The sequence below is a fragment of the Canis lupus genome, chromosome 36, assembly GCF_003254725.2.
Source record: "Canis lupus dingo isolate Sandy chromosome 36, ASM325472v2, whole genome shotgun sequence".
Lineage (NCBI taxonomy): Eukaryota > Metazoa > Chordata > Mammalia > Carnivora > Canidae > Canis > Canis lupus.
The window spans coordinates 14,215,826-14,238,713 of NC_064278.1; the positions used below are offsets into that span (position 1 = coordinate 14,215,826).

Consider the following 22,888-nt stretch of genomic DNA (forward strand, 5'->3'; position numbering starts at 1 on the left):
GGGGAGGAATAAAAGAGTCACAGGCCACATTAGAGGTGGAGCCAGCTCTTTTTAATCCATAAGTAAGAGAGAATATACATCAGTGGGCAAAAGAAGTCGACAAGTGCCTAAACTAGTAATTTCTAACTCGACTACTGGTCTTTTATTGGGATTCTAAGAAGTGGCAAATGGAATTATTTGAGTTCTCTTCTTTTTGATTTTTTTCTCTTTAGTGGAATGTCAACAGTGTAAGAAAACCTATGACTAAACTGTAGGAAGACTACTTCTTGGAACACCAAAACCAAAGGATCTTCCCCGTGCATCACTCTTATGATACTTGCTTTATGGTGTGGGTGTTAGTAACTTCTGAACTACTGGAGGTACACCTTGTGAAGGCGGTGAATATCATTGGAATTTCCCTCTCAAAGAATCTTGAAACAATTCTCTGGGTAGTAGCCTTTCCTGCAACTACCACTCCGTAGTGCTTTCTCACGTATTCCCCAGGTGGCCTCTCTTCTACCAGGGGATGTCTGTGACTCATATGGTTAAAAATCTGAATTTGAGAACAAAAAACTGAACTGTTACCAAGGTGCAAAGTCATTTTTAAAGGTTATAAGGTCAAGGAAAATCACATTTCCCTCTCTTTTCCTTCCTTCCCCAAATACAACATGTTGTATTTCTTTTATACAAATATACCTAGTTAAAATAAGCAGTCTCCAAAGGAAAAAGTCAGCATGTTATAGAAGGGGGACAGACTGCCTCATCTATTTTGCTTTAATGATAAGAGGGAAGAGATTATAATTATAAATTATAATGTGAATTCATTGTCTTTTCAAGAAAAGCTAGTGGAGTCTCTCCTTCTTCCCCACCTACTAAGTTACTTAAATCACAGCCAATCCTGAGACTTGCTTGTCACACAGATAGTTTCTAACCAGAGAAGTAAGAATACAAGTGCTGGAAAAACAGTCAGACTCTGTTCTCCTCTTACCACATCCATTTTCATCTCCATTATCTTGACAGTCATTCTCTCCATCACAGACCATATTTTGACTAATGCAGTAGCCGCTGGCACAAGTGAACTGGTTGCCTCTGCAGGTCTCATAGGCTGGAAGGAAACAACAGCTGCACTCCAAAGACACAAATCATTTGGGAAAAATCAAAGAGTTCACCTCACTGCTTAAACTTCTGCCAAGTATCTTGACAAAAAAAAAAAAAAAAAAAAAAAAATACCGGAAAGAAAAGGAGGAAGAGATAGAAAAAGAAGGGGAAAAAAGGAAGAAAACATTACAGCAGCTTTGGGTCAAGGAAATGAACTCAGGTGCCAGTCTACATTTCTCAAGATTACAAACAAGGCAGAAGGCAGTGTGCTGTAGGCTGACACAGAGCTAAGAATGCAGATTGATAAAGGTGCTACAGGCATAGCGATGTCCACTGTGCCCAGACTTTGTCACAAGCACTGAGACTGCTCTCCAGGACCAGATAATTCTGAGTCACCCATTCCATGTTGTCACATACTGTTTAATACAGTCTCTGAAATAAACCCATGAGCCAAGAGGGAAATCATGTATGACTCCTAAAAGGTTAGTGAATATTGAATAGTGAATATTGAAAATATTTAACAAGGGGTAGGTGCCAACCAGTCAAAACAGGTGTTGTGACAAATCATAACATTCTGGTAAATAAATAACTACAGAAAGGTGCCAACTAATTTTATGAAACTAGTAAAACTCTCTCACAGAGACTTCAGACTACATATTCCAATAAAATGAGTCCAGAGTTGGCAACAATGAGAGGTGGTTTGCATTGCAGGCAGTGACACATGGGGAAAAAAAAAGTAGGGTCAGAGTTAAGAAGCAGAGGGAATGAAAGCCATCTGCACCACACTGCAACTTTCCTATCCTTGCAATTTCAATGTGGTTAAGAATTTCAAAGTAACGAGGAGAGCTAGGACCACTGCTCTTAGGGAACTTCCCTCTCTTCAAAGTCCTTCTCTCATTCTCCTATCAAAGTTATCAAAACCATTGCTGAAGTATGGGTAATTTGAGAGCCAAGTGACATAATTCACCCCACACCCTTGTAGCCTAAGAGAAAAAATGCACACTGTCCATCAGCAATCCTTCAACTCTACACAGATCCTTGGAAGATAAATGAGCCCAGGTCTAGCTACGCTACTGAAGCTTATGCCATGGGCTCTAAATGATATTCTGGCTCCATCTGCCATCAGACATAGTGACCCTTTTGTTTGAAAAGCGTGGTGCATTCGTAAAAACACAAACAAACAAACAAACAGAAAGAGAACAAAGACAACAACACTCCTAGCAACCTGACCCAGCAAAAGGAAATCACCGTACTGCAAGAAAGTTCATCACTGCCGTCTTCGCAATCGAGGTAATGGTCGCAGACGTAGGCACGAGGGATGCACACCCCGCTGTCACACTGGAACTCGTGGTGTGAACAGACCTTAGCTGCGACACAAGGGTAACAAGGGAAAGCAGAAAGGGAAGCTCAGTTCCACTGTAGCCATTTAATTTCACAAGAAGATTCTGTCTCAAGTTTGAAAAGAGATTTTTTATTATGCAGCAGCATGCTGGTAAATGTTTAACAACCAATTCTCCAGGAACAAAAAGGCCCTGACTTGTAGTGTTTGCCAATTTCCATGGTGCAAATACTCCCACCGTGGCTGACTTTAAGCTACCAACATGGATTCACTGAACACATATTCAAGAAGAGATTGTGTAATCGGCCAGTATAAATGAGCCTCAGCATACCACCGCACGTCTTGTACACATTACTTACTGCAATTGTTTTCATCAGAGAAGTCTCTGCAGTCAACTTTCCCATCACATTTCTGACTGCTGTTATAGCAGGCTCCATTGGCACAAGTAAGCTGTTCACACGTTGGGTAGTCTAAAAGAATGGAAATAGCACACAAATCTTAAATTAAGACATTCCCTCTGCAAACACTTCTTAAGTGACCGCTACATGCTAGACATTAAATGCTGAGCATATATTGACCAGGTCTCTTCTGTAAATCACAAACTGGGTTGTATGCTAATGTGGAAAAGACAGAGTTCTGTGGGAATATATTGTAGGGGAAGTCTGGAGCTTAGGGAAGTCTCCCCTAAAGAAGTGACCTCTGAGCTCAAAACTGAAGAATAAGAAGGAATTTAATTTATTTCAAAATGGAACCTTCAAAAAAAAAAAAAAAAAAAAACAAACAAAATGGAACCTTCTTTTACGTAATGCAGATAACAGCCCAGGAAGCCAGTGTACCACAAGTGCTTTGAGAAATGAAGCACTGTATCTTTCACTAGAGGGCTAGAGAAAAGTCAGGAGGGCTGGGACCTAGGGCACCACTCAGTAGCTATTTACTCTTACTCAAGCTGCTAACCCTCTTGGTTACCACTTCATTATCCCTTCATTTGGATAATTCACTTCACAGGATAGAGGGACCTCAAAAGACCATTTCTACCAAAGCACTATGAAAAGCATAATGTGCTCTACAAGCACAGACAACTGTTACCATGTTATACACATATGCTGTCAATCAGATGCTTAACTCTGGTTCTCCAGGCTGCAGTGGAAAAATCAGGATGCCCCTGCAGGAATAACGGGCTGTGGGTCGCTCCCCTGTGTGCACCCAGACTTGAAATGCGTGTCTTTCATGATCCCCAAAGGTTTCACTCCTTATGTCCTTATGTGGTTGGTTGTTTCCCCCATCCTCTAAGATCTAGGATCCTGTCTTACCCATTTTAGAATCCCCAACCGTTAGTGCAGAGACTGGATCACTACTCAGGATACTCAAGAAATGCTAGGTATTGCTATTAACTTGTCACAGATGAACTTTTTTGTTTAAGAGCTTCCAAAAATATTTTGAATTTCTGTCTTTTATGGTGTTTATTATCTTCCTTTTCATAAATTGATACCTTGGTCTGATTTGTGGGTTTTTGTTTTTTTTTGTTTTTTTGTTTTTTCAGAAAGATCAGTCTCATAACAAGTCTCATAACAAGATAATAATCTTCAAATTCCTTTTTAACTAAGGAAAAAGTATATCTTAGATAAGATCTCAAAGACTAGACAGTGGAGTCCCACTTTGAGGCTCAATTTTGCATTGAAGAACCTACTTTGAGGTTTTATAGACATGGACAGAAAATTCCTTAGATAGTCACAAAGTCTCCTCCAAGCAGGAGCAGTGCATAAAATTCTGTGCTGAAACTATATTAAACATACCCTGTCTTAACAGTTCACTTTAATAAAAGATGGACTCTCAAATGATACCTTTCCATTTTTTGTATAGTATACTTTCATCTCTAAGGTTCAAAACTGGACTATAAGTGACTTTAAATACCTAAATTTCCAGTTATGTTTGGCCAATCATATATTAAAACGGAAGGCCTTTTAAAATAGCTGATTCAGATTTTAATTTTTTCTGAATTTTTATTTTTTAAAAGTCCATGAATCAGCTAATGCTTAGGGTTATCGCTGTCTTTTCATCACTGAGATAGTATGCATTATAAATTTACCTTCAAAGTGTCACACAACTCTGTTTATTAATTCTCACTTTGAGAGATGCAAGAGGCCAGTTGAGTCTGCCAGCAATTCACCTCCCGCATGAGCCAAATAGCTCCTACAGTCAGTATGTTGTCTAGCCTTTCAAGAGCAGCAGCAAGCAAGAGAGAGATCTCAGAAAACCCTGTCTTTGCAGTAGATAAGATATCTGTTTGGAGGAAAATTTATTTGAGCTTGGATGGTGACTACCTCACTTAGGGTGATTATGGCAGATATGAAGGATCTGGGACAAATATACACTGAGCGGATCACTTGTCCTCCCCATCCTGGTTTTTGAAAGCCAATGCCATAAAATTGAGAAGGAAAGAACCACAACAGTATCCACTGGCAGGGCTCATAGTTTACTGACATGCCTCATTCCCTCCAAAAACAACAAGGCCAGCTTGATGTCTTCAGGGAGAGTATTGTTATGGTCAGAGGTCAGCAGTTAGACACTCAGAATGAGGAACAAACAGCTTTCTTGTCTCCATCCATGCTGATAAAGAATCTCTTCTCAATCAGCAAGGACCCGCCTCAAATCCTACAAGGCTTCTGGTCTCTTCCGTGCATAGTTAACTGAGGTATCTCCCCACAGGAAAGAATCCAAGGAGCAACCGGACTCTATCCACTAAATACTGAAAATATTTGGAAATCTCCAAAGGGAACCCTTGGAGAACCACACAGAGGAAACGGTTCCAAATTGTTCATCATGAGCAAAATAAAAAATGAACAGATTCTACTGCCCTTAAAGATTTCTATTATCAAAAATGTTAATGAGTTTCGATCTATCCCAGGAAATTGGAAGTCACAATACTTTGGGATTGGGAGATATCTAAAATCTTTTACGGTTTATTTGCTAAGCAGGTCAGAGTCTAACCTGGTAAACTTTTTTCCATACAACAAATCCATTATGTAGGTGAAATGTCCTGCAAGATTTTAAGTAAAGAAAAAGTATAAGAATAGATAATACACACCAAAAAAAAAAAAAAAAAAAAAAAACAGAAGGACTCACCCTTCTAACTTCTGTCTTAATGGAAAGATTGACAAGTAACTATTAATTAGCCCAGAGCTCTAAAGTTTATCTAACCCAAAAATTCAAGAACACACTTGCTCACACCACATCCTCAATCCCTTCCTTACTTTCTCCACATTCCAAATGTACATGTTTGTTCCCTCAGAATTGGGAACGTCCCCCAAATATACATATAAGATTGGTGCTTTGAAGATTTTTAAAATATTTTCTCTGCTAAGGACTTTATTTGGAGCAAGAACGTTCTATGCCATACTTTTATTTAGATAATCAAGGATGAAGTGGCTTGAAAATCTCGTGGACCTCAACCTCCCAGAATGGAAATCATTCACAGCACAGCAAGATACAAATATTAACACTACTCTTTATTACCTTGACAGGAAGGCTATAAATACATTCTATTCTCAGAATTTGGCAAAAGAGCCAAAAAGGCACATAGAAAAAGAAGACAAACTGACTACAAAGAAAGAGGCATCTTAAAGGTAGATTATGAAACTTAAGCTAAGATTTAAAGGAAGACAAGAAATTACTGATTAAAGTCCTGCCCAAGATACCTGAGACCTTTCAAGGTCCTAGCGTTATCCTTTTAAGTTACTCTGAGTCAAAGGAAGGCTAATCCAATCAAATCCAATGATTTGTCAGAAAAAGTTTACCAGTTTGGCCATCAGCACTTAGTTGTACGTACTACTCACAAAATTAAATAAACAATGACTAGTACAGTCATCAATAACATATATTGCAAACCATGTACCAGAAACTTGTCTAAGTACTCAGTGTGTATGAACTCAATCCCTCTTTATAACCCTATGAGGTAGATACTATTACTCATTTTAAGGATTTTATATATGTGTCTTTCTGAGGCTAAGTAATTTGAAAAAGGTCATACGACCAGTAAATTGGAGAAGTAGAATTCAAATCCAGGCAATCTGGTTCCACAATGCATGTCCCTAGCACTACAATAGATGGAGTTAGTGCTTACAGGCTTCAGAGTAAGTAGTAGGAAGAAGCAAAAAATTACAGAAACAAAATGAAATTGAATGAAAGGAAATGGAAACTCTTAAAAAGGAAGAGAAATAACCTATGAGAAAAACCAAGGTTTCCCTTCTATGCAGTTTCCCATTCCATTTTTGGGAGTCTGAAGAAGTGAAGCCAACTCTAGATTTATGACATATTCTACTAAAGACTTCAATCTGGTATGATCTAGGAATTCCAGAAAACTCTATGCTGGGAAACCAAGCATTCCAGGAGTATACCAGAACAAACAAGAGAATCAGTACCAAAAAAACAACAAAAAACAGACCACAAAATAGCAGAGGATCCACTCTACCCCCCACCCCCACTCCAGTCAAATTCAAGTCCCTAGTCATCATGGACTAGCACCAAGGAGGTACAATACTATACAAGAGAATAAGGGAAAAGCATTTTCTGCCTCTTTTCAAAAATAATTTCAAATGGCTTGTTCAATAAAAGGAAGATTATAAAATGGAAATAGCAATTCAGCATCGAAAAGAAAGCAAAGACAGTCATCTCAAGGGCTAGTAGAACTGGACTAACAAGTGTAAGCTAAGCAGCTTTCAAGAAACTGAAGCCAAAAAGGGAAACACATTAAGTTATCTAGTTTTCCTTACCCTGTTCTCTTTGAACTACTGGGTGGTAAGCCCCAAATCCCTATCTGGTCTCCATCCATGGTGACCTGATCTTACACCTAAATTGGAAATGTGCCTGAGAGGCCCACTGCAAAGATTTTGGATCTACAGTACGCCTTTCTTCCCAACCACAGAACTACCACCCAAATCTGCAAAGGAAATAAAGACTGATGAAGTTCTAAATTCTTAAAAATTAATAAAAGTCTCACATGAGCCCCAATGTAGGAGTGACTAAGCAGCAAGATGGAAAATTGTGTATCAGATGCTCCAAGGGCTAGAGCAAAGAAGTAAGATGGTTTCTCTTGGGTGAACAAAAGTTTATAATGTGCATCAGATTTAGTGGTACTGGCTCTACAAAGGAGTTATGGAGTTATGGGTTTTCATTCAGGGTACACTGCACCTATTTCTTCCTTACGGCTGTCCCCGGTGACTCATCTGGGCAGAACAAACAGGCAAATTTTAAATGAAGAAACTACCTACACCACAGAATCATAAGAGTGGCCACTTTCAAACCATAACTAGAAATGGTGTGGCTCAGGTGTCCTCTGGGAACCTGGCTCCAGATAACTGAGGACTCATCAACCAATCATTGCTGGATGAATGCCATTATGCTAAAAGCCAGTTATTCTACAGAGTGCTAATTTCCTTTTTCGTCAGAATTTCATTCTATCCAACCTATATTTATTGAAGTCTATCTTCCTCAATACTTTGCCAAGAACTGGATAAAGAGATAAAATTACAGGTGAAGTAGAAATTCCCACAGCTGTTTTTGTTTTGTTTTATTTATTTATTTTTTGTTATTGATCAGAGACACAGAGAGAGAGGCAGAGACACAGGCAGAGGGAGAAGCAGGCTCCATGCAGGGAGCCCGACATGGGACTTGATCCCAGGACCCCGGGATCACTATGTGAGCCGAAGGTAGATGCTCAATCACTGAGCCAGGTGTCTCTCCCACAGCTTTTTAAAAATGTTTTACTTAACAAATAAATTAGTGTACAACTATAGGAGTACGAGGTACTAGAGAAGTAACAAACTTCACAAAATCCCTGCTCTCATGGAATTTAAGTTTTCTTCGGAAGAGTGGAAGGACAGACATTAAAGTAAGTGTCCTATGGAGAAAAGTGTTAGGGAAATACAAAATACAGCGGGGCAGAATGATAGGAGTGATGCAGGGGGGCAGGGGGGAGCAGGTCTCTGATAAGGTGGTGATTGAACAGGAACCACCAAGACTCGTTAAAAGAAGGTCATTGGTGGCAATGACAAGAGCACAAGAGCACTTTCAGGAGACTGGCAGGGAAGGGCAGTTTTCAGTGAGGTCAAGAAAGAAAAAAGAGAGGGACACCTGGGTGACTCAGTGGTTGAGTGTCTGCCTTTAGCTCAGGTCATGATTTTGGGGTCCTGGGATTGAGTCCCACATCGGGCTCCCCATGGGAAGCATGCTTCTCCCTCTGCCTGTGTCTCTACCTTTCTGCGTCTCTCATGAATAAATAAATAAAATCTTTAAAAAAAAAAAGGAGAGTAAATGGAGGCAGGGATATTAAAGACAACTCTATGTAACTTTGTTATGCAAGAAGGCAAAGAAACTGGGCAACAGCTGAGAAGGGTCTCAGGGTCTTTGACTAAATACAATGTGCTTGTATGACAATGATTGAAACAAGAAATTTTTATTTCCCGAAGGTTTCTCAGGGCTCTGAATTCTATCTCAACTGTAAGAACACTAAAAAGGTGTGCAGGGGAAGTGATATGATAGATAAGATGGGGTCAATCTCTCTGTTTCTGTTTTCTTCCCCGGAGTACAGAGAGGACAGTAGGAACAAGGTTTACTGGGCAGCATAAATGTGCAACTGAGTTTGAGGAAAAGCATGTACTTTATGAGCCATCACAGTCCACAGAGAGACTTGAATCAATCTCTTTTTCCCCTCCTTTCCCAGCTGGAGTTTCAACCATTAGATATAGAAAGGAAAATGTTTGAATTCTAAAGAACAGAAAGTCAATAGAAATAAAACTTCATGGACAAAGCAGCCCCAGTTGCAGGCAGACCAAATGCTGCTGATTACGAGCAAGAAAGCCCTCATTGTAACAGGGATTTTATTTACCCTTTCTTTGGCATTCCTAAGTATCAAAAGAGAAGGACTGCAAACCAGTGATAATTAGCAATAGTTTTATTCACACCCAAATCGCTCTAATATGGTACTTGATAAAAGCAAAATAATCTCTTCACCTAACTGGGAAAAACTGTACTATTTTTGAACAACCAAAAGTCATTCCAATATATTAACTGAATGACCCATAATTGCTGCAATGTTCTGATGTTTATCTTAACTCTGCATGAGCGGCTTTTCCTTGATGCTAATCCCATTAGAAGTAAAATGGACTGCAGTTTTGAATCTCTTGTTCCTTGGGGGAAAAAAATTGACAAGCTATTTAATAACAGGTGCCATTTTATAGATGGCCAGACTGAAGAATAAAATAACTTGGGGAAAATGAACTTTGATCTGTTTCACAGCTTTTTATAATATATATGCACACACACACATATACACACACACATATCCAGAAATACTTCTCAAACAGGAGAATAATCAAAAATACCTTATGCATATAGGAACACAGCAGACAAAAAGACCAAACACAATAAGCTTTCATACTACACACAATTTATCTCAAGGATAATCTTTTTAGTGGGAGTGCTTTCCCTCCTCACCATCTCACTCATTCTCCTCCCTCCCTTCCCCCTGCCACTTACACACTCTTCCTTGTTTTGTAAAAGGAATGCCTGGAATAGACACAAGGTGCTCTATGTTGGAGCTCAATGTCTTGATCTTAGAAGCTTGAAAGGGTAGGAACCATAACCTAGCAGCCTAATCTGACAGGCAGGACTATGAACTACAGGGTCAAATTTCCTGATCCTTTCAAATATTTGGGGAAAAGAATTAAGTCCTTCTTTGGAGCTTTTCCAACATCATTACTATATTTAAGTGGTTTCTAGGTACCTAACATACTTAGACTCCTTCCTATAGACAACCTTATTTCTGAGAAATAGAAAAATAAGAGTCACACTCATAGGCTGATCCTGTGTTTGTCCACAAGTAATGATTCCCATGCATCATGACTAGAGAAATAGAATAAAGTGTGATGCTTCACAAAAATGATTTCTGGGCAATACTTGCTTAATCCTTTATCATGTTGTAACATTCCAGTTTAAATAAAACAACTAGTAAACAGTTACTATATATCTGAAATGACATTTAAAATAGCTAAGTATCGGGATCCCTGGGTGGCGCAGCGGTTTGGCGCCTGCCTTTGGCCCAGGGCGCGATCCTGGAGACCCGGGATCGAATCCCACGTCGGGCTCCCGGTGCATGGAGCCTGCTTCTCTCTCTGCCTGTGTCTCTGCCTCTCTCTCTCTCTCTCTCTCTGTGTGACTATCATAAATAAAAAAAAAATTTTTAATAAAAAAAATAAAAATAATAAATAAATAAAATAAAATAAAATAGCTAAGTATCTCTATGATTAAATGGATCTCACCAACAATCATCAATGGCCTACAGTTAGACATTGTGTGCCTCCCAATGGAAATATATACTTTTACATTCAAAGTATTGTTGCCCCTCCGCACACGCGTACACATACACACACGTCCTTGAATCTCTCAAGGCTCTAGACTAATGTTATTCTTAACTAGAGCAGAGAAGAAATATTTTTTTTAAGATTTGATTTATTTATTCATTAAAGACACACAGAGAGAGGCAGAGACATAAGCAGAGGCAGAAGCAGACTCCCCACAGGGAGCCCGATGGGGGACTCGATTCCAGGGTCCCAGGATCACACCCTAAGCTGAAGGCAGATGCTCAACCACTGAGCCACCCAGGTGTCCCAGAGAAGGAAGATTTTGCTCCCAAAGGGCCCTTAGCATTGTCTGGAGACATTTTTGGTTGTCACAAATGGGAAGTGCTGCTGGTTTCTAGTGGATACGGGCCAGGGATACTGTTAGACATTCTACAATGCATAAGACCGCTCACTTCAATAAAAAATTAACTGTACCAAGGTTGTCATCTGTACCAAGGTTGAGAAAACTTGCTCTAGATCTGGCAACCAATTTCCAAAAGATATAAGGGACAGATGAACATGTTAAAGGACATCAGAGGACGCAATGATCAATGATCAATACCCAGACTCTGGGAAACTCAAAGTCAAGTCATTTGGTTTTTTCCAAGAAATACATTGCAACGGGAAAAAACAGAAATGGAAGGAAAATTTTCAAATCAAAAGACAGTAACTAACTCCAATGTATAAATTTTATTTGGACTTTGATTTAAAGGACACTGTAAAAAGATAATAAGTCATTGGGATAATTTTAAGAACTGATTATTTTAAAGAACAGTTGTTAACTTTTAGGTATGGTCATGATATTGTTATGTTATGCTAGCTTTTAGTCCTTATATTTTAGACACAATTACTGAATCATTTAAAGATAAAATTATATGACTTCTGGGCACCCCAGGTGGCTCAGCGGTTTAGTGCCACCTTCAATCCAGGGCCTGATCCTGGAGACCCGGGATCGAGTCCTGCATCCCTGCATCAGGCTCCCTGCATGGAGCCTGCTTCTCCCTCTGCCTGTGTCTTTGCCTCTCTCTCTCTCTCTCTCTCTCTCTCTCTTTCTGTGTGTGTGTGTGTGCGTGTGTGTGTGCGTCTCATGGATAAATGAATAAAATCTTTAAAAAAATAATATGGCTTCTGAGAAGTGCTTCAAAATAATGGGTAGAAGAATAAAGAGCTATAGGTAAGACAAAATTAACTATGAGTTGGTAACTGATAATTTGAGTGATGAGTACAAAGGAGTTGTACTCCTCCACACTTGATTCTTGACAATCTTTATAATTTCCATAAAGAGGAGATAGTTATCACATCCACCTTGTGGTGTGAATGTAAAAATTGCATAAGATAGTGATCAGTGCCCAGCAAATGGCAGTTCCCTTTCCCACTTTCCACAAGTGTTCCAAACAAAGAGCGAAAACAAAATGAGGCCAATCTGTCTCTCTATATTAGCACTTTCTAAAGACTTTGATCCAGGCCATTCATTTCTTTCTTGTACAAATCTGGCTGTGGCCAGGAGATCAAAGCATAAAGAAATATGAAGATTCTTAATTTCCTTATTTGGATTTTTTATATACTCCTCCATAAATAGCACATGGTAATAAATAAACAAAGCAAAGAGAAATAGGAAAGAATACTTCATTATAAAACCCATTTACGTGTGTCAGATTCATCTTAGAGCCATGAACCCTGAAGAATTCATGACTTGTATGATTCTAGGAGCAATTAACTATCATATAAATCTGGCTCTCTTTCCCTAACAAATCCTTATTTCACCTATTCCTTGTACTTAAAAAATAATAAAAAATAAAAAAAATAAAAGCTGGTTAAAAATTCTGGCTCAGGTATTTTATAAAGCTCACTCACTTCCTTTCCTTCATTCCCTTCTATAAGCAATTAACTATCATATAAATCTGGCTCTCTTTCCCTAACAAATCCTTATTTCACCTATTCCTTGTACTTAAAAAAAATAAAAAATAAAAAAAAAATAAAAGCTTGATTAAAAATTCTGGCTCAGATATTTTATAAAGCTCACTCACTTCCTTTCCTTCATTCCCTTCTGTAACAGTGGCTTGCATGCTCGTACCCTGCCAGCTTTTTTCCGGAAGGTCTATTGGCAAAGTCGTGAGGCAGTTGTACTGGTGACTTTAGAGTTGGCTGCAGGGTGTTCACATGGAATAAATCCAAACAGTCTGTTTCAGCTGCCTTTTATTTTCCCTAAAGTAGCATTTCCCTCATTCCCATTGCATTTCCAATAAAGCACTCATTTTTATCCACTTGTAAATTAGGGATAAAAACAACAGACTGTTGGCTGGTGGCACAGCCTCTAGTTCTCTCTTAAATTTGCACAAGGTAGGACTTTCTCCTTCTGTAAATAAAGTCCTTCATGAAAAGCAATCAACAGACTTGGAACTAGAAGATGGATTTAGCCCTAGCACTGCCACATATTGTACAACCTTGAACAAGCCACTCTACTCTTTGCAGTCTCAGTTTCTTTATTTATGAGAGTATACTACAACCTGCCCTATTCTCATTGAGGAGCCTAATTAAGAATAACAACCAAAATATATATAACACTTAGTAGTTTACAAAATACTATAAAATAAATGACCCATCACTAGTATTAATCAAAAATATTTTCTTCTCTTGCCACAATGAAGGACCTATTATTTGCTTTACAAAGTACTAAGAGACCTTGACTCATAGACTTGCTATTTTGTGGCATGCAGACAGACACTACCATCTGTATAATTGCCAGTACTAAGTCTAAACTTCCAAGTGAAAAGAGACCCAAATTAGAAGCAACATAATCTCTTTCCAAGGGAACATTTAAGTTGGGTTGGAAATTATACGACAACACAACTATACCAGCAATTCTGCTAGGAAATGGAGATACAAAGACAAATAGCATAGCATCCTCTCAAAGAAAAATATACCCAAGGAAAGAAAGCATTGGAGAAGTAGAGGTGTTTTTTTAAAATGCACTGTGTTGGGGCACCTGGGTAACTCAGTTGGTTAAGTGGCTGCCTTCAGCTCAGGTCATGAGGGAAAAATCCTAGTTGATCCTAGTTGCGGATCATGGAGCCCCATATTGGGCTTCCTGTTCAGTGAGGAGTCTGCTTCTTCCTCTCCCTTTCTCTCTGCCTCTCCCACCACTCGCACGTCCATTCTCTCTTTCAAATAAATAAATAAAATCTTTAAAAAATAAAATGCACTGTGTGATGGTGTCGATGCAACATGAATCTGGACCTGTTTAGACCCAGATCTCTCCTTTTCACATATACAAGTATTTCTTCCACGAAGAGTACAATTTGAACGATACAGTGAAATAGGAATAATTTGCTCATAACCAATTCATGTTAGCTCCCACCCAAGGCATATAGTACCATATCGGGAAATGTACCAAAATATACAGAAGATGGTTCACTCATCAAGAAGCATAAGATATACCATTTGAACCAAAGGAAGAAATTTAGAATAGTCCAGATAACTAAATTAAATCAAAATGATCAAACAATGAAGGAGGTGTCCCACAGGAATAGACTAAAACTTAAATGTCAGTTGGAGATATGATAACCAAGAAGTGTATGGTCAAGTGTTCTAGCAAGTTTTCTAAGGTACACAAAATCTATCCACTGACTATTGGAATACTGGAATATTAAAACAACTCCTTATAAAAATGAAGGAAAACAAGAAAAAAATTTTACAAAACCAACTCCCTAAAGTTTGTAGCATAATTTAAGAACAAAAATAAGAAAGTAACTTTACTCAGCTCATAGTAAACTTATGAAATGCAGTCTATCAAGAAATTCAAGGGGGAAAAAAAGCATAAAAATTCAAGGAAGTTCTGAATAAAAACATAAATGATATGCTTACAAGGGCTTTTAAGAGAAACTGGGTATGCCTGAAGATAAAGACACAGATGGACCACAGGACTGACACAGTAGAATAATTCCTATATTCTTGTAATCTAACAATTGCATATAAACCTCAAGAGAGGCAGATTACTCCTTACTTATTTGTAAGAAGTACACGATGCACCATGATTGCACTCTCTTATTCTGGTTAGGGTAATATATTAATATAGAATACTATTATTTCTATGCCTTATCTTCTGGTAATCAGTTACAAGGAACTGATCTGCCATTGGAGAAAGCCATTTTCAAAATGTAACCCTTTTCCAAACTGGAAAATATTGAGTCCATAAGAGCAGAAAAATTAATGAGACATTTGACTAGAAACTTACCATCATAATTCAATAAAACCCAAAATTGACCAAAATGGATTTTGTATTCAATGTATTCAATGACCTTTCAAGATTCTACGTTACTGTTTAAAGCCTTACTTCAGGGGCACCTGAGTGGCTCAGTGTTGGAGTGTCTGCCTTCGGCTCAGGTCATGATCCCAACGTTCTGGGATTGAGTGCCACATCAGGTTCCCTGCAGGGAGCCTGCTTCTCCCTCTGCCTATGTCTCTGCCTCTCTCTGTGTGTTTCTCATGAATAAATAAATAAATAAACTCTTAAAAAAAAAAAAGGTCCCCTACTTCAAAAAAAAATACAGAAATGTAAGTGGGGGACATACTTAAAAACTTAAAAAGTCCTACTAAAAATAGTCTCATATCAGAATATCACCTCTAATCCATAAAAGAATTTGCCATGAAATTTCAATAGCAAGAGGCATATTGCTATGATTGATTACCCATCAACAAATGGGTCCCTCAACAAATCTAAAACAAATCTAAAAAATTGATTAAAATGCCAAAGGGACAAAGGTGAAAGCAAATACATTGCAAAGACTGAAAGGGACTCACGGCAGTCTTTCTCATCAGTTCCATCTGAGCAGTCTCTGACGCGGTCACACCTGTATTCGTTTGGTATACATTCACCATCAGAGCATGTAATCTGTTGGCTTGAGCATGTTCTCCCAGCTGTGAAGGGGAAAAAGATATTACTTTATAATTACTGCCAATGACAGACCAATCCATTGACATTTACCAAAGATGAGCGAGGAAATTTGAAAGCAAAGGCAAGAGAGTATATTGAACATAGAGCTCATAGGCTCAGAAAGTAGGTTATCCAGCTACACCAAGGTAGACACCTCACAATGCAAAAGCAAAGGTATTATCATCAGGATACTATCAAAATGCTCACAGAATCAGGGCACCTGGGTGGCTCAGTAGGGGAGCATCTAACTCTTGGTTTCTGCCAGGTCATGATCTCAGGCCCTTGAGATTGAGTCCTGCTACCAGGCTCCACACTTAGTGGGGAGTCTGCTTCTCTTCCTCTCCCTCTGCCTCTTCCCCCGACCCCCAACAGCCCCCCACTCAGGTGTGCACATGCTTGCTCTCCTGTCTCTCCCCTAATAAAATCTTTTAAAAATGCTCAAAGAATCATAACAACACTCAAGCATGTTAGTGTAGACAATTATATTATCAACATGTGTTGAGAATACAATATAGATTGAAATCTATATGGTAAAAAGGATGAATGAAATCAAAATTTTGCAGATATAGGTAGTAGCGAGAGATCAGTAAGGTCCCCCTCTTGAAATAATACTTGTTTAAAGATGAGGATATATGTATGCCAAAGGGTTATAACAGTAGTTATTTCTGAGTGATTAAAAAAACGGGTGATTTTTTCTTTAGATTTTTCAATACTATATGACTTTCTATATTGAACGTGTGTCAGTTTTATAAACAATTTAAACTACCTTGTTTTTATCCTATGTTGATTACAGTAGGTAAAAGCAATGCATCCGTAGTTTATCAAATTTGCCTCTGGATAAAACAGATCAAATCAAAGGAATTGATGCTGCAAGCATCATGTGAAAGCTATTCTATAAGCCTAGGGGCAGGAACTATCATGGGATTTTTCAATTGTCCACATAAAAAGAGAAGCATTTGAGGAACGGGGAAAATGTGATCCACTGAAAAAAATTATATCATCAAATGGAAGAAAAAAGTTTTCCCCTGAATTTGCATAGTTTCCTAGACTTCTATATAGTAAAGATACTTAGGTTCAGCAAAATTTGGTTTTCTGATGAAATTTCATCTCTCTTAAGCATTGTGCCATACACCTACACTTAAGAAAAACCTTTTGAAAAGACAAATGGGTAATCAATCGCAGCTTTAGAGTTGACACTTGAAGATTCAAACATATAAAGGTTACCACATGATAAGTAAGACATTAAAAACTATCCATAATTACCACTCTTTTCCATGCTTAATTGATTATAACCTTTCATGTCATCTTGTTACTTCTTTCTAGTAAAATTATTTCATTATGAATGTGTTATGTAATTCTTGAATAGCAAACAAGATTTTTCCAGTCAGTCTACTTCTGACACTTTGACAGTATGATTTCCTATTTTCTCCCAGTACCTTATATTAATAAAATTAGAACAGAACTTGTCTAGAAATCACTTAAATGTCTGAATTCTGCCCAAAGCAGACACAATTTTATCTGAGTAAGGCTAAAAAGGTTAATACTTTCTCATTAAATTCCCCTATAATTTACTTAAGTATATATTGCCAATTTCCACATAAAATTAAAGAACTTTTTTTATTCCCAAAAAGGCAAGTCATGAGTATTCTCAAGCAAAATAGGAAGAAAAACAAAATCAAGTGCCAATATTATTTTAAGTATCTTGGCTTTCTTCCTAATCTGAAGCCCAAAGCAATTCTATATTTTGTGCTTAAGATTTCAAAAGGGTTTATGAGGAAGCAATTAAAAGCTCATTCAAATAGAGAAATGATAAATTCAAATTATATGGATCCATCAACCAGTCTGATGCTAACTTTTTCACTAGTTACACTACTGAGGGCCTAGTCCATGCCACAAAGTATACCAACAATGGGAACATAGTGATGAATGAGGAACAGTCCCCACCCTCAAGGAACTCATGGTTTTCTAGGAAATACTTCAAGAATTAATTAGAAAACAATGATGAAAGTGAATAGTAGGCCCACAAGGAATTATAGAAGCATCAAGGAGGGATGCCTAATTCACTCTGAGGTAAGACTGTGAACAGAGACAGCTTCCTTTAAGAGCCAGCACCCCTGGGGAATCCCTGGATAGCTCAGCAGTTTAGCACCTGCCTTCAGCCCAGGGTGTGATCCTGGGGTCCTGGGATCGGGTCCCATGTCGGGTTCCCTGCATGGAGTCTGCTTCTTCCTCTGCCTGTGTCTCTGCCTCAATCTCTCTCTCTCTCTCTTTCTCTCTCTCTCATGAATAAATAAGTAAAATCTTTAAAAAAGGAAGAAGAAGAAGAAGAAGAAGAAGAAGAAGAAGAAGAAGAAGAAGAAGAAGAAGAAGAAGAAGAAGAAGAAGGAGAAGAAGAAGAGGAGAAGAAGAAGAAGAGGAGGAGCTAGCACCCCATCTGGGTCTTATAGGAGAAGTGGATACGTTAGGTCAAAAGGAAAGGACTGTCTAGCAACATACACTCAGGTAGCATGCACAGAGGTCAAAGAGGGATTTGGCATGATATGCCCAAGGGAACTACAAGCACTGCTGTGGACCCCACATTGAAATTTCAAGGCAGGAATGACAAGTGATAGACATGGAAAAATAAGCACCAGCCGCATCTTAGAAGCCACTATAAACCACTGTTAAGGGGCAGCCCGGGTGGCTCAGCGGTTTAGCACTGCCTTCAGCCCAGAGTGTGATCCTGTGTCTCTGCCTCTCTCTCTCTCTCTCTCTCTCGTTGTCTCTCATGAAAATAAATAAATAAAATCTTTTTAAAAAATGCAATTAAGGAGTTGGAGCTTTCTTCTTAAGGTGATATACACCAAAGGGTTTTCGGGTTTTAGTTAAAGCTTTCTGGTATCAGCATCAGGGAGAATCAGAGAAGACACAGAAGTAGAGGCAGGGAGACCAATCCAGAAACTGTTGAAGTCACCCAGATAGGAGATGCTAGCAGTAATGACATAAATGGGAAAGAGGTGTACTTTAGAGGTGTTAGGACACGGTTGGTGACTAAATGTGGGCAGAAGAATCAAGAATAATCCCAAATTTCTAGCTTGAGTGCCAAAGGGACTATGATACCCTTTCCATGCTAACTGATTACATCTTTAATGTCACTTACAGCCATCATTATATTTCCTCTAATAGAAGGCCTTCGTTGTGAAATAAATTTCATAACATTCTAGATTAACAAAGAAAATGGCCTCAATCTGCCTATTTCTAATAGCTTGAGACTGACATTATATTTTCTGTTAGTACCTTATAGTGAGTTAATTTTATTTCTATGAAAAGATGATTCATGTAGACCAGCAATTATAGAAGGAAAAATAAGTTCAGGGGAGATTATTAACTCCACTTGGAACATCTTGAATTTGAGGCATCCTGGAGATCTCCAACAGGCAGTTGAATCTACAAGACTGAAGTATGAGCAAGAAATCTGGGTCATAAGTGTAGATTTGGGTATTAGCCTATCCAGGGTTACTGAAATATCATAAAGTTGGTTGAAATTATCCTGGAAAAGTGTAGAGTAATAAGAGGAGTTGCTAAGTGCAGGGCTCTGAGCAACAGCCATACTCACAGGCTGGGCAGAAGGGGAAAACAAAATGGAATGATCAAAGAAGTTCAGAAAAGAATCAGGTCAGTGAGTAGTCATGGCAGCCAAGGCAGTAGCGTCTGGAAGGAGGAGTGATTGCCAGAGTCAACTGCAATAGAAAAGTCCATCCAATGATGAGAAAGGAAAAGAGTCCACTCTACTTGACAATCAGGAGTTCTCTGGCAACCTTAGTAAATATAATGGTGGCATATTCGGTAGCTAAAGGAGGTCTAATAACAAATTTTGTGTCATTAAAAATGCAAGAATTACCTTATGAAGAAATCCATAGTCATTTAAAATGTCATGTAACATTGCTTATATATTACTGCTATAAAGTTTTCTCCAGTCTCTTTTCCTAAGCAGTTGTCCTTAGGAGTTTGCATCCCCTCTGTAATTTATTATTATTAGCAAAGGGTCCTGCACTACATTGTATCACAATCTTCAGCTCAGCTTTCTTCCTACTTTGTGTGGAAAATGGAACCAAAATGATATATCTCAAGCCAAAAGATAACTAAGATAACTAACTAACTCATCATTCATTAATTCATCCAGTACCCATGTATCAAGACTTTACTATCTACTAGACAAAATTACAAGCCAGCAAAATAAAGCATAGTCACTGCTCTCCAGGGATTCGCAATCCAGCCCCATCCTGTTCTGAGTACTCACTGTCTACAGGTCTTCCCTTCCTTCCCCTAATACCTTTGAGGGGTTACCCAGAAAATAGTATTGGTCCAGACAGATTTCCTACAAAAAATTTTTTCCTGCCCTACTATACCTGGCACTTTTAGTTCCTTCCTTCTGAAATTCTGAACTATCACCCCGTCATCTCCCTCTTTCAGATCTGGTCGTCCCCCTTTGCCACTCCACCTCACATCCTAACACACCTCATCTGATGTGCCATGCCCCTGTCTGGCCTTGAATTGCTCCTGTCCATGCCTTCTCCTAGATTGTCATTTATCACCACCACTACCCTCCACAACCCTACATAGTTCACTAGTTTCCCCTTAATCACTTTGTCCCAAATATCACCATCCCTTTGTGGGAAGACCCCATGACCAACACTGACAAGCCCTAACAGGTTGTTTAATCATACAGTCTTCATTTTAGGTTTAAACCAAAGTTGAAGTCATGGGTATTTTAGAATTTCTATTCTCTTCCTCAAAACACCATTGGCCCAAATGAAAAGAGTTTGCTCTCAATGTTATACTCAAGGGATACCTGGGTGGCTCAGGGGTTCAGCATCTGCCTTTGGTTCAAGGCATGATCCCAAAGTCCGGATCAAGTCCCACATAGGGCTCCCTGCATGGAGCCGGTTTCTCCTCCTCCCTCTGCCCATGTCTCTGCCTCTTTCTCTCTGTGTCTCTCATGAATAAATAAGTAAAAAAAAATTTTTTTTTAATGCTGGACTCAAAAGTCCTGGGGTAAATGCCAAGCTTTTATAAATGTATCCAGGACCTACTGTAGGCTGTGGCATCTCCACTGCTAGTCAAACAATGACTAAACAACTTCTCACATGAAGTAGTCATCAAAAACATCTGTTTCTTCTTTGATTTCTGTGGACAATGACTGTAAAAATGCCAACAGGATCTTGGCTGACATCTTAAAATTAACACAAAGTGATGATTTGTGGGATGTGCATTTAATGAAACAGAATGTATATATGGGAGGCTTAAAGGTGAACGCCACACTGTGATCAGAGCTAGACTCTTCTATAAGACAATTGGGGTTAAGAAGCTGAAGTGGTTCCTCACAGTCTGATATCTTCTCTCCAATTTCCACCTCAGTCCAACTTAGACTTCTAAAAGGTCTTCGATTTTTTTATTGGAGGGGGGTTGTTTTTTGGTGGTGGTGGTGGTGTCATAAAAAAAAACACAAGGGAAGGATATTATCTTCTCTCTTCTAGATGTTGAAATTAGACTTATAGGGATATGAAATCCAGGACTTCTACAGCTTTCGAGCAATAGCAAAAAGCCAACATGCTTAAGATGGGAGAGCAGAAAAGTGGGAGAAAATTGGGTGACGTTTGTTACTGAACTGGGAATTAATCAACCCTGGAACATTACATTTAGGCTTCTTATTGTGTAAGATAATAAAGTTCCCTTTTGCTTGCCTTTTTTGAGTTGCGTTTTTCGTTTTTTGCAGCCAAAAACATCCTCATCAATACAGGAATAATTTTAAATTATACAAATATCCCTAATGGATGAAGCAAAAGAATGATACAGATGGCATATCTCTCATATGCTGCCATCTTATATTTAGCCAAGATTATTCTCTCTTCTAAAATTATTTAAGCCCACTAAAAACCCTTTTCCAGTTTGATCCCAAATAAATTATAATTTAAGAGTTTCTTCCAGGTTACTGTCCTGAATCCCCTCAGGTATGCAGCAGCTGGCAAGGTGCCCCTGATTGCTACCATTTTCCTTCCTGTTGCAACTCATTCTATGCAGGCTGTGCCAGCAGTCACTGGAGCAACAACAACACTTCCCACATCTAATTACTAGCTCCATTTTCACTTAATCAGAAAGAAGATAGTTTACTAATTCTGAGGCAGAAGGGGTAGAGGGTCTGCATAGTGCACTGCAGGAGCAAAAGGACCCATCCAATTGCCAACCACACAAATAAAGACCCCATCGATAGATACCAATAAATGTTTTGTTTCTTTGAGTGTAACACAATCTTAATTAAATACTGGGAACCGATCTTATTTCCAAATAGCTGGGGTATATTTACAATTCTTCAGAGCACATTCAGACTCTCAATATCATCTAATTCTGAGTGAGACTGCCAGCATAGGTTCCCCTGTTGTTTAAGTTCCAACTCAGCATTTATAAAGAACCATCCCATTGTTATTGCATTTGTAACAAATGAGATTTTAGGTGTCCAGGAGGCCAAAACAAAACTCCTCTATAAACACTTACGACAATGCTGATGTTCATCAGAGCCATCCTCACAGTCCCGTTCACCATCACATTCCCAGGAGTTAGGGATGCATTGACCTTCACCATGACACAGGAATTGGTTCACCTTGCAAGAAGGAGGAGCTAAAATAAACCAGAAAAGGACTCATTATGTCAAACATCCACTCTATTATACCATAAGCGATGCTTATTTCAAAAGAATCTATCTCAACTCCTGCTTAATATAATTGATGGCAAATAGTAAACAATCCTATACAAGGGCCTGTGGACTCTAATCAGCATTCAATGCCAAATAATCTCAGCAATGGCCTCACGACAAACTGATGATCCAAAGCAACAGAAAATACAAAGAATAAAACTAATAGCCAAAACACACCCATACAAAGACATGACAAAAAATATTAATTACATTTTAAATCTAAATAAAAATTGACCATGACTTATTGTTAAATTATTCGAATTGTTTTGAAATAACTAATAGTAAAGGGTCATGATGAACTGAAAAAACGAGATTTGGAAAAGAAGACCCAGAATTGAATAATTATTATTTCTACAATTTTCTTGCTTTAGGATCTTTGGCAGGTTCTCTGAGCTTTAATATATGCACCATAA

At 38.5% G+C, this 22,888-nt stretch overlaps 1 protein-coding gene across 1 annotated transcript in view; it reads right to left on the minus strand.

Annotated features, from left to right (window-relative positions):
* LRP2 (LDL receptor related protein 2) overlaps positions 1-22,888 on the minus strand; it is a 196,484-nt gene that overhangs the window by 135,801 nt on the left and 37,795 nt on the right. Inside the window, exons 3-7 of the mRNA XM_035698279.2 lie at positions 22,277-22,399; positions 15,613-15,729; positions 2,776-2,886; positions 2,331-2,444; positions 968-1,084 (exon numbers count right to left, since the gene is read on the minus strand). Coding sequence (XP_035554172.2) covers positions 968-1,084; positions 2,331-2,444; positions 2,776-2,886; positions 15,613-15,729; positions 22,277-22,399 — 582 coding nt within the window. The remainder of the gene's footprint in view (positions 1-967; positions 1,085-2,330; positions 2,445-2,775; positions 2,887-15,612; positions 15,730-22,276; positions 22,400-22,888) is intronic.